Source organism: Gordionus sp. m RMFG-2023, chromosome 5, assembly GCF_954871325.1.
Source record: "Gordionus sp. m RMFG-2023 chromosome 5, tfGorSpeb1-WG-v2, whole genome shotgun sequence".
Taxonomy (NCBI): domain Eukaryota; kingdom Metazoa; phylum Nematomorpha; class Gordioida; order Chordodea; family Parachordodidae; genus Gordionus; species Gordionus sp. m RMFG-2023.
In genome coordinates, this window is record NC_088779.1 from 16,330,674 (window position 1) to 16,344,261 (window position 13,588).

The following is a 13,588-nucleotide window of genomic DNA, read 5'->3' on the forward strand; positions in this document are numbered from 1 at the left end:
TGTAATAATTAACCTTAAGCTGTAATTAAAAATATAATAAATATAATGTACACTACATTAACCTTATTAGGTTTTCCTTTAGTTAAATACTCAATTTCAGAAGAAGTTATAACAATTCAATCTTCTCAAATAAATGTAACATAAATTTATTTATCCCCTTAAGAAGAGTAAAATTACTTGGCCATAGTTTAAGATCATTCAAAACAATACTATTCCTCTATAAAATGGTTCCCAAATCAAGGAAAAATATAAACTAATGATAATATATAAATCATGTTAAAATTATATGATAATCGGCAAACAACCAATAAACACATTGATATGAATTGATCCATAATTAATATTAAAAAAATTCAATAAATTCCAAAATAAAATAGCATAGATAATAAGAAAATAATGAAGTCAAATAAAATTTATATAGATAACAAATAACTGCATTTACATCTTTAAATTCTAATCATCTTATATTTAACTCTAAAAAAAAATTATGAAATGATAATTATTAAACCTGCAGGCCTGGCCCTAAGCCTGACGTGTTTTAAATTTTTAAATATACCCAGACCAGGCTTAAATTTTTTTTTAAAAATATACCCGGGCTGTGCCGTATATTTTAAAACCAAATATTTTAAATTGCCACTATTACCTATAAAAATTAAAAATAAATATAATATATCTTGAAAAAAAATCTGGGCTTGATCTCAAAATATATAAAACCAGGACAGGGACGAAAATTTAAAAAAAAAATCCGGGCCGGGACGAGCAAATGGCACTTCTGAAAGTCTCTGATAATTATTAATTATATATAATACTTACTTTATTAAAGACTACTAATAAGTCTTCTAATTTGCCATGGAAATCACCACAAACAGTTATATTTTTGGATATTGATGTATCTGCTAAGCGAATATTTGGACATGTTTTTATTATATTTCGAGCAAAATGTAATATTTTCAAAACATAATAAGCAGGTAACACCTTTCATAAATTAAATAATTTTAAATTAAAATTTAGCTACCTTTTTTTGTTTGAAAGATTTAATTATATCTTTAATGTCAGATGCTGTAAATGGAAAATTTATTATTGGACAATCTAAATCATCATTTTGAAGGGGACACGTTTCAGGGGCAGTAAGCATCATTAGTTTTGTTTCGTCTTCAAATAAAGGAAATTTTTGCTCTATTAAAATAAAAAAATAACAAACGATTTTTAGTAGGAATCAAATGAAAATTATTAGGGTTTAAGCATTAAAATATCACTTGACCTGATAATGACCTCAATTTTAAATAATCGCATATAATACTCGCATATAATACTCGCATTGGCGATTAATTTTAATAAAATATGAATGCTATGAATATGACAGGTTAATTTAAAAAAAGTTGTTAATATTTCCTGCTACTATTTTTTAAACTTCATAATTTATAAAGACTTATTTTGAAAAAATTAAGGTGAAGAAATCATTCAATACTTAAAATCTAATAATGGAAAACCTATTAAATTTAGAAGAAAATGCTTAAAATTTTATTTAATTAATGATATTTGGTATAAAGGCCAATGTATATAATTAATATAATTTCTTTTATCTCGAGAACAAAAAAGTAATTTATGATAATAAAAAGATAGAAATCATTAAAAGATTTCAAAGGTGCACAGGCATGGTTTTGAACATTCCAAAATTTTACCAGATTTGTTTCTCGTTCAATTCAAGACAAAAAAAAGAGGTGCTAAGAATTGAAAACTCAATCTGGATCCAAATTCGGATTTAGGTTTGTTACATAAATAAAGTAATTTTTTTTAATTAATTAACAATATAATTAAATTAGAGCCTTAATATAGGATCTAGAGACTTTTTATTTTAACTTAAGTAAATAAATACATGGACAATATTCTAAATTTATAGTGGCATTGATAATATATATCTCGTAATTTTTAAAGAGATCAGAACTATCCGGGATCATCATGGGTTTTAAAGGGATCTAAAAAATTAGGGATTTAATTTAAGGAATGATAAAACGGTATTATCTCGTTTAAACAGTGATAAAAGATTTTTATCAACATAAAATATCGATATAGATATTAAATAAAAGCTAATTTAAATATCTTTTGGCTGGATGCATTTATTCTTGGTCTTGATGGTTATGACTTGGTCTGGGGGGGGGGCGGGTGAATGGAGGGGGGGGGGGTAAAAAAAATATATGGGTATCAAAAAAAGGTAATTAAAATATCTTTTGATTGTAATAATAATTAAACTCTAAATGGGGTCTAGGTCTTGGAGGGTCAATAAATTTTTTTATCAACACAAAATATTTATATGACTCTCAAATAGAAGCTAATTAAAATACTTTTCTACTATTATATTCACTCTTGGATAAAAATTTTAATGAATATCAAATATAAGAATTTCCTTTTTCAAAATTCACAAAATATTTTAATCTCGATAAACAGGATATAAATTTTGCTGTATGATGTGCCAGATGATTTTACCATAAAACATTTAAGGGTAATATATCAAACAAATTTAATATATGTGGCTCAATCCATAATTTTTAAAATAAAATTAGACTGTAATAGTTAGTGAGCTGAATTTATATGAAAGTTGATTTTCTGGCCCAGTCTAAACATTGTATATTTCAACTGGCCATAAGATAGTGAGCTAATTGTTGTAACTTTTTTGGTAATTGCAAATTGATTTACAATTACCATAAAAAGATGCACTTCTTGAAGCTGTTATTATGGAGATGGTCTTATTAGCAATGGTTAAATTCTTAAATTTTATTGATTTATAAACTTTCGTTTTTAAAAATGGTAAATCAATTTTTCCCAAATTAGTTCCAACCCATAGTTTCTCGTTTATATTTGGATAATTTTGCTTCTTAGGGCATAGATTTTATTTATCATTTTATATTGAGATCAGGTACGTGATCTCCAATGAATAATTATATATGCGTAAACATCGTCTTGCTTATTCATATCTATTAAATAGGCAATAGACGAAAACTGTTTAGCTAAAATATTTAATGCTATTTCCTATTGAGTTTGTGGCATTTTTATCTTGCCATAGTATTGTGTTGCCTATTTTATATTCCGTTTTCTCGTAAGAATATATTTAACAGTGTAAAATGATTCGTAGGAATTCCCCCTTTTTATTTTGTCACTATACCCTCAGGTTCATTAGTAATATTATGGTTATAAAGCAGATATAAAGTATTTGTGCTAGTTGTATTAGAAACTGTCGTGAAATCTGGTTTAAAATAAAAAATATATAAAAATGAAGTTAAATTAGTAAGCTAGAGTTAGTAAAATATCCATTAATTTTATTACTTTCATCAGAAAAAGAATAATCCATTGTCATTATATGGTGAGGTTTGTATAGAATTTTAAAATTAAGATTTAAATTGGTTAACAATATTTATTATTCATTTTTTACTCATTTCATCGGGATTAGAATCGATCAATAAGTTATCATTGAACGGTGAGATCTGTGTAACATTCTGAATTAAACCTTTCTAACTCTAGCCTACTAATTTAACTATTCATTTTTATATTTTTATTTTTAAACCAGATTTCACCATAGTTTCTAATTCAACTTGCACAAATACTTTATATCTGTTTTATAACCATACTATTACTAATAAATCTGAGGGTATAGTGATTGCTCACAAAATAAAAAAGGGGAATTCCTAAAAATCATTTTACACTATTAATAAATATATTCTTTCGGAGAAAACGGAATATAAAATAGGCAACACAATACTATGGCAAGTTAAAAATGCCACAAACTCAATAGGCAATAGCATTATAAATATTTTAGCTAGACCTTCGTCTATTGCCTATTTAATAGATATGAATAAGCAAAACAATGTTTACAAAAATAATTTAAAAAATAAAATTATTCATTGGGGATCACGTATAGGATCTCAATATAAAAATGATAGATCAAATCTATGCCCTAAAAATATTGAAGCCAAAATTATCCAAATGGAAGCGAGTAACTATAGGTTGGAACTAATTTGGGAAAAAATGATCCCCTATTTTTAATAACGAACGTTCACATATCAATAAAATTTAACAATTTAGCCATTCCTAATAAGACTATTTCCATAATAACAGCATCAAGAAGTGCATCTTCTTATGGCAATTGTAAATCATGCAATTGCCAAAAGTTGTAACAATAAAAGATGCCAATGTTTTAAAAATGGCATTAATTGCTCCAGAAAATGTCACTTAATATTATTTGTTTAAATAATAAATAATTGCTCGAAATTATATTTTAAATTTCAATTAAAAAAAATAAATAAATGATGTGTTGATTATATGGCTTGAAAAAAAATTTAATAATAGGGATGATTTTGCTTGTAAAGAAGTGTAATAATTTATAACTGCAATAAGAAACATTTATAATGTCATTTTAAAATTTGTGGATCAATAGTTTCAATCTTCAGAAATTTTGAGACTTAAAAATATTACATATTAGATTAAGTTGCGAGCATATAATTTTATCATTAGGCAACAATGAGTTTTTAAAAATCATTGACTATATATGACCCCTGCTTATAGTGATATTTATTATTGGAGTCTAAATATGTTGCATTTAACTTTTATTTGATACCAATGTTGATGTTTTATGTTAATAATAATTTTCATGATATCTTAACACCACCTTTTATTTGATTCCTATATCAATATTTTGTGTTTATAAAAATATTCCTGACCCTCCAAGATCTACCGCCTACTATAGTATAATTATTACAATCATGAGATATTTTAATTACCTTTAATTTGATATTCATATCGTTATTTTGTGTTGATAAAAATATTCCTGACCCCCATCCCCCGAGACCTAGATCCGCTCACTTATAGATATGATTATTATTATAATCAAAAGATATTTTAACTACCATATATTAGATACCCATATCAATATTTTTATCCCCCTCACCCCCCTCCCTAGACCAAGTCCTACCCATCAAGACCAAGAATGAATTCAGTTAAAAGATATTTAAATTAACTTTATTTGATACCCTAATCGATATTTATGTTGATAAAAATATTCATGACCCCTCAGGGACTAGACCGGCCCCCTTTGAGTGATAATTATTATTACAATCAAAAGATATTTTAATGAGCTTTTATTTGATACCCATATCGATACTTTTTATTCTTACCCCCCCCCCCCCACACCACGTCCTACCGTACCCATCAAGACCAAGAATGAAAGCTTTGAATTAAAAGATATTTAAATTAGCTATTATTTGATACCCATATCTATGTTTTGTTTTGATAAAAATATTCCTGCCCCCCCAGACATAGACTCGTCCATTAATGGGGAATGATGACCTCTAGTTGAATAGATCTTAAAATTTAAAAAAAAATAAAGCAAAACGCGCATAAAACATGTTTTAAATTAAAATTCTTCATTATCATGGTTCAAACGTGATGATACAGTATAGTTCTTTATCCTTTAAAAAATTGAATTCTTTAGGAAATCTATTATGTAGGCCGTCTGTTCGCAGCCTGAGTACTAAAAGTTATTAACTACTTCGCCTATAAAATTATAGATAAGTCAAGGCTCTTCTTTCCTTACTACACCAAGGTGAACAATTACCCCCTCACGTCTATCGTTGCTACATACATGGCCTTGATAAAGGCGAAAGTCATTATCGATGCCCTTTAACACCCAATCAAGCTAAGATTTCATGCCATCTACCCATTATACGTCGATGCCTCCAACAGCTTCATATGGTTGTTTTTTTGGGGTTACGATAACATGTCCTTCCTTCACCGAAGCTGCCCTTCTCATGGAGTCCCAATGCACGCCATTGCGCATTTCAACACGAAGTATTAACGGTTGGAGTCAGCGCCTTATTACCCATCAACAAGGACGGGACACCGCCCATTATCTTCACGAATTCCACCGTCGCATATTACGTCTATAAGAAAGACGGATCAAGATCCCTATCATTCGAAATAGTCATCACCCAAATCCTAATCAAATTAGGGTTATCTGACTTCACCGCCACATTACAATACATCCAATGGATCCCCACCGACGATAAGCCATCTGACGAACTATCTAGACATTAGATAGGGTAGCGTTCACTGCTGGATTTGTTCAACAGACCTGCTATAGACAAGACCGCAATCGATGATGCTTTCAATCGAGTCGAAGTCAACGCATCTCTCTTTGGATCAGAAACGATCAATACCCCTTCATTAATAACCGGACTATCCGAGTCGTCAACCACCACTTAGAACTTTGAACAACTATCATTTTCCCAGGATTTGAAACTGAAAAATTTACAGCAACATAATACTAAGAACGACACTCCCATGCAAAATACTATATATATAGCATTAATATTATAACATACTTCTTTGTTTTCATCTTCGTGATTCTTATAGCAAAATTTTCTGTTTATTATTATTAATAAAGCATCTAATAAAAATATGAAATATCATATATTCTCTAATAAAATACGAAATATCATATATTCTTTAATAAAATACGAAATATATATTCTTTAAAAAATATGTAATATTATATATTCTTTAATAAAATACGAAATATCATGAAAAACATACGTTTCTTGGGCCCGGTGTAAGAAGTGAAATCACTACCTATTGTAGAATCACTATCGTAATGATTTTTTTGCTCTTGTAGAATCACTATAGTAGTAATTTTTAAGAAATGAGCTTATTAGAATAATTTTATTTCTACATATTTTTCCTATGGATATTCCTTGTACAATATGTTGTGATTGGTTGAAAGAGTAATTAGATAGTAGATTTTTTTATATTCAATTATTTATGTTTATATAAATTTGAATTATGGAGGTTATAAATATTTTGTCTGTAGTTATTTTCTTATATACATGTATTTTAAAATAGTTTTTTTATATAAATTTGTATATTTATGGTATAACAAAGATATATGTAATAATTTTTAGTAATTCGACGAGTATAATATGATTTTATATAGAAAGATATAACTTATTATTTTTCACTTTGTTTTTAATTTAATAATAAGGTTATTAAATTCATGCCTTAACTCAAATACCATAAATTTGAAAAGTGGTGTTCGGTGTGAGGAAAATATAAAAAAAAATTATAACAGGGACCTTTAGAATTCTTTATAAATAATAGGATATTAAGGTTAAAAAAACAATAATTATTTATGATATATAATATATTCTATTATTAATGATAGCCATTTTCTTGCATCCCTATAATTTCGTAAATTAATGTTAATCCGTTGGTTAGTTAACTAGTTATAATGTAAATAAATCAATTTAATTTGGTAGATTTTTAGTTAATAATATTGTTTTGATTTTAATTATTATGATCATTTTCTTAAGTTTCGCTTTAGGTGTAAGTATTGGAAGAAATGCGTCCTATATAAGAATTTATAGAAAAATTAGCTAGGAAGTTAAAAAATTGATATTAGAAAAAGATAATGTAAGGCAGGAAACAAGCAGCCATTTTGTTGTCATATGGCTAGCGTCACATGTCGCGTCAATGTGAGTCAACTATATTAAAATGCGCGTGATGTGGCAAGAAGGTCCATGTAGCAATGTCGAGTGAACAATTTTGTATTGAGATGTAATACATGTGATCAAGAGGGACACACGCGAGAAAGGTGTAGGAAATGACTAGGAGAAAGATTAAATTTTAATGATAATTATTTTGATAATAATAAATTTTTAAATTTGTTAGCTATAAATCCAACGAATAGAAGTATAGATAAAGAAAGAGATATAAATATTGAAAGTAGGAATTTAGAAATATATATAACAAATAATTTGAATTGTTAAAATTTGCGAATGATTGAATTAGAAATTTTTTTATAGAAAAATAGATGCCGGAGAATTAAAGATAAAGATAGAGAAAGCAAAAATATGTTTTTTAATAGATAATACAGGAGCTAAAATTAACCTGATGAGTGTAAAAGATTTTAATAGATTTTGGCCAGAAAAAGAATTTTTTGAAAAATAAAAGTCAAACAATTAGATGTTAAAATTTTAGGTTATTATAGGATAAAGTTACCTGGAATTAATAAGTGTATAACTTTATGGATAACATAACTACGTTGAAAATTAAACCAATTTTAGGTTGGTGTGACATAAAGGCGATAGGTCATGTTTATAATTGGTGGAATTTTTTTGAAACTATCTCTGAAATAAATAGCGAAATAATAAAGAGTGATATTTATAAGATTATGTTACCTAGTTTAGAAGTTAAACTAGTTCTCGATAAACTTAGAAATCGAACACCAGAATTTTTGATTAAATCTAGAGACAAGATCGAAGAGAATAATTTATCAAGAGATATAAATTTAATAGAGGTAATTCCAGACGAAATAAACAAACAAATAATTAAGAATAAAGTAAACAGGAAGAGATTGTTTAAAGTAAATTCTGCCATGAAGTAAACAATATTTTAGATCAGTACAAGGATGTTTTTAAAGAAGAATTTGATACTCTAAAAAATGTTGAAGTAGATATAAAATTAATGGAAAACTACCAGGCTATATTTTGTGGATTAAGAAGATTACCGTTTTCTTGAATAGAAGAAAGAGATAAGGAACTAAATAAATGGTTAAAAGAAGGAATTATAGGACCAATAGCATAGCTTCTGGGCGACACCGCTAGTCCCCATAAGAAAACCAGATAATAGCTTAAGATTAGGCATAGATATAGAATATCATTAAACTCATGGATTATAACAGTAAAATATTTTCTACCAAGAATAGAGCATTGGCTAATAAGTAGCGACTCGAATATAGATTTGTCTAATGCTTATTTACAGATTAGGATGTACGAGAATACAATTAAATATAATTACAACACATAGAGGATTGTATGCATTCTACCGATTACCATTTGGGTTGTAAGTATCTGACTATGGATGCTTTATTTCAAGGATTAAGTGGAATCATGTATTATTAAGACGATGTTTTGATATAGGTAGAACAGAACAGGAACATAATATTAAAGTGTTAGACTAATTTTAGAAAATGGTTTAAGAGCTAATGTTAAAAAAAAGTGTTATTGGAATAAATAAAATAACGTATTTAGGACATATAATAAAAGGAAATGAAATTTATCCGATTGAAAAGAATATAGAAAATATTGTGAGCATGTGAAACCTAATAATAAACAGAATTACAATCGTTTTTAGGAACTTCTAATTATTATCATCGTTTCATACAGAATTCCGCTGAAATAGCTACACCTTTGTATAAGTTATTGAAGAAAAATAAAAAATTTGAATGGGGAATAATACATAATCAAAGTTTTGAAATATTGAAGAAAAATAAAGATGGTAGAAAAACCTATTTTGAATTGTTATGAGACATTAGATATTATTTTAGCAGTGGGCCATCCTTAGGGATTAGCCAGGCAGGCCTCGTAAGGATCACGCGCAGCTGAAAGCGTGGCGTCCCGTTCTCCATAACGAGTCATAACGGCTCGATCTAATGATGGTATAGGAGGAGCTTTGTTACAAATGATTGATAATGTAGAAACGCCGATTTTATTTTTGTTCAGACAATTTAGTACTGAAAATAATTACTCAACAATAGATAAGGAAGCTTTAGCAGTCAAATTTGGTTTGACTAAGTGTAGAGAGTATTTATTATATATGGATCATAAACCGTTGGTAGAGTTGTTCAAAAAAGATAATAAAAAATTAATGGTTTCACCAACGTTGAAAAAATGGTTAATATTAGTTGCTAATTTCGATTTTGAAATATCAGAGAGGGTTAACAATATTGTTTACCAGATATATTATCGAGATTGTTTAATAAAGAAATTGAAAACAAAGATATAGAGCCCATAATTGATAGTTTAGAATATATCAACGAAGAAGAAGAATTAAATATTAACAAAAGCGTTAAAGATAGATGCAAGAGAAAGGCCTATAACTTTTGAGATAGTAGATAAGATATCAAATCAAGATGAAAAATTAATAAAAATTAGAGCTTGTTTGAAGGGAGATATAGAATGGAAAAGTGAAGATAAAGCATTTTAAAACATAAAGAGTGAATTAAAATTTTAGCAGAGGTATATACAGGACATCAAGGCATAGAAAGAATGAAGAATAAAGCATGAGAATATATTTGGTGACCCAAAATGAATAGTTAAATAGAAGAATTAGCTAAGAGTTGTGAAACCTGTAATATGTGTGCTAATATATACCCATAAAAAACAAGGAAATAATGGCCAGAGACGAACATTCTAGATGTTTTTAGGTAGAAAAACATCAATTGAAGTGGATTTCTTGAAAGAAAAGGTAAAGCAAAATGACGCTATAATTAAATGTTTGGTTTGGATACTATTGTTTGAAAATCCAGTTAAATGGGGGAAGAGTGTAGTAAAGAAAAATATAGAAAGAGAAAAAGTCGAGGTAGAAATTGAAGGACAAGTAAGAATATGTTCAAGACATTAAACACTTAAGACCTTAATGTGTAGATCATGAATAACAATGTGTTTAAAATGATGATAGACATAATTGATTTGTTTTTTAACAATTGAGAATTAAGAGAATCATAATTTTATGAGAATCATAATTTTATGTGTTTAAAAATTGATGATAGATATAATATAATTAAGCATGTTGGAATTTAATGATAAACAAGTTGGGCCAGAATTATGAGAATCATAATTTATAGGTCTTAAAATTGATGATAGACATAATTGGCTGAGTTATATTTATGAAAAACAAAATTTCATAGGAAATTGTGTTAAAATTATGAGAGTCATAATGGTTTAATGTCTAACAATATATATTGGGTAAGATTATAGAAGCAAGGAGAGAGAATATATATAGTTTAATTCTGTTGTAAATGGCCTCCTATTTTCGAATAGGAAACAAGATAATCAAAATAGAGATTAGAGAAATAGATGGATCGGAGGAGTCTAGAAATTGGATGAATGTGGCTCGAGAATGAAGCTTAATAAAGATAAGGGGAGATGATAAGAACCGACAAGATAGGCTTTTGCGAACAAAAGATTGGAGTCGGATCTTGGAAAGAGGAGAAAGATAATTTGTTGGTCGTGTGGAGGGAATTATGTAATGAGGTTATGTCCAACATTATTTGATTAATAATAACTCTTTAATGCCTTTGCAAGAAGAAGAAGACTTACCAAGTAAATCTTTTATAAAGATGATATGTAGATCAATTTCAAGTAGTGGGGTATTGTGATTGGTTGAAAGAATAATTTGATAGTAATAGATTTTTTATATTCAATTATTTATTGTTTATATATATTCGAATAATTAAGGAAGTTATAAATATTTTGTCTGTAGTTATTTTTTTTATATATGTATATATCAGTGACGAAGCGTCAAGTTTACTATTAGGGAAGCAATCAAAAAAATAAATTTATTTTAGTCAAACTCAAACATAATTAAGATTTATAAATAAGTGGTATTCGTCTTTGTTTTTGAGTGAAATGAAATAGTACTGCATTATAAAAGTTATCGCTAGATTTTAAATTTTTTAATAATTTTTTTTCAATCGAAATCAAAGATAGATTTGATAATAGATTTTGGCGCATCCTGTTTCTGCTATAAATTTTGATTCTTTTTAAAGATAAAAAACTCCTTTCTGCACTTGCTGTTGTTAAAGTAAAAGTTAAGATGAATTAGCATAATTTAAAAAACTCTTTAAAACTCATCAAATCGGTGCATATAAAAATTCAAGTATTTCATTAACATTTTTTTTCTTTCTAAATTAAACATCCGGAAACACTACCTTTAATTGGTTTCCAGCTTGTATAAGTCAAAAAATTGAGAATAAGTGTCGTTTAAATTATATAATAAATATTTTGGGAAATTTTGGTTATTTGGAATTTACTAATATCTAACAATTCGACGAATTTAATATATTTTGGGGTAAGATATATGAAATAGAATTAATCAAATCATTTTGAATATTGCTTGATAGTCCAATAAAAACTGCACTATTTCTAAATGAAGTTTCAATAGTAAATTTTCTTCCGTGTACAAATAAATTAATTCAATATAATTTCCTCTATTTACTGAATTAGAAGATTCATCATCACCACGGAATACGAGCTTCTGAATTCCAAGAAAACATATAGAGATCAATATTTTCAATATTTCTCTGTTTGATTTGACTTTAGAATTATGCTGTTCGATTGATATTGCGCATCGAATCTATCATATTTTCAATACGATTTTGGCCAAATGTTTATAATTTAATCATCGACTGCAAATGAGCGGTTGTTTCTTTGCCGTTTAACTGCCTTTGAAAAATTATTGATATCCGAAAATCCTTTATCATTCCAAGCATATTTTTCCTTTGGGAATAATAGGCATGACCAACAATATAGAGAATTAGAAAATTCACATCCAGTGAGCGATTCATATTTTTCATATTTATCGATAGAATAATTACAGATGCAAGTTTTGATTTCTTTTAAAGTTTTGTAAAATTGGTTTTGGTCTTACTTTTTCAATAATTAATTTTTTCGCATCAAAATTTCTTGAGCTAAATGATAATGTTAATAAATTTTCAATAATACAATTATAATTATTAAACATTAATTAAGGATTTTAAAAACGAAAAATTTTTTATTTTATTAAAAAAGTAAGGAAAAAAATATTATATAAAAAAATTTAAGCATTTTTTTATTTGCTTCCGCAATGCTTATTTTTTAATAGTAAAATTCGTATCGTACCGCCTTTACTATTTTTAAGTTATAATTAGTATTTTGTCGCTTAACTTTTCGCTAAATTTCGCTTAAGCTTAAAATTTGTATGCTCAAATATCTTAAGCTTATTACTCAATTTATAATTTGTAAATATTATATTTTAAGAATTTTTGGAAATAATTCCTTCAAATATTTTTTTATCAATAACTGTTGGCAATAACTAATTATACCTCTTAGGATAAAAAAAGATATTAAGTAAAATATGAATTTTTATTTTATAATGTTCTTTAAAGAAGTGAACAAACTATTACAATTAGTTTCTAAATGATTTTGTCTAGTTTATCATGTGTATTATTTGGTCAATCAGGCTCACCCTACCTTTTATGAATGATGTAATTGTTTTACATCTGATATTTATAAAATTGTTTTGCAATTAATATTTATAAAATTGTTTTGCATTTAATATTTATAGAATTCTTTTGTATTTAATATTATAAAATATTATTTACATTTAATATTGATATTAAAGATTATATTTTCTTCATTTGTGTTATTTAATGAAATTATATGTGTAGAGTATAAATGTTTGTTATTATATATTATTTTTTACTATGAAAATATGACTTCACATTAATTCATTATTTGATATATAATTATAATATATTATAAGATTTAATATATTTGCAAAAGTCATTATAAGAATTTTTTTTATTTTAATTTTAATAAATAATTTAATGTTATGAAAATGGAAAATGGAGTTGAATTTGTAATATTAATATATAAGAGGTATATGACTGAAACTTAAAGCTAAAATATGAGATTATTAGTTACCTATTTATCAACATTAGTTTCACATACTTCTCAAAATAAAACACATCTTAAATAAAAATTACCCAACTTACTGATATAAG

At 26.8% G+C, this 13,588-nt stretch overlaps 1 protein-coding gene across 1 annotated transcript in view; it reads right to left on the reverse strand.

Moving 5' to 3' along the window:
* Positions 1-13,588, reverse strand: part of LOC135930210 (serine/threonine-protein phosphatase rdgC-like) — a 96,733-nt gene that overhangs the window by 67,557 nt on the left and 15,588 nt on the right. Inside the window, exons 4-5 of the mRNA XM_065466991.1 lie at positions 1,016-1,176; positions 814-975 (exon numbers count right to left, since the gene is read on the reverse strand). Coding sequence (XP_065323063.1) covers positions 814-975; positions 1,016-1,176 — 323 coding nt within the window. The remainder of the gene's footprint in view (positions 1-813; positions 976-1,015; positions 1,177-13,588) is intronic.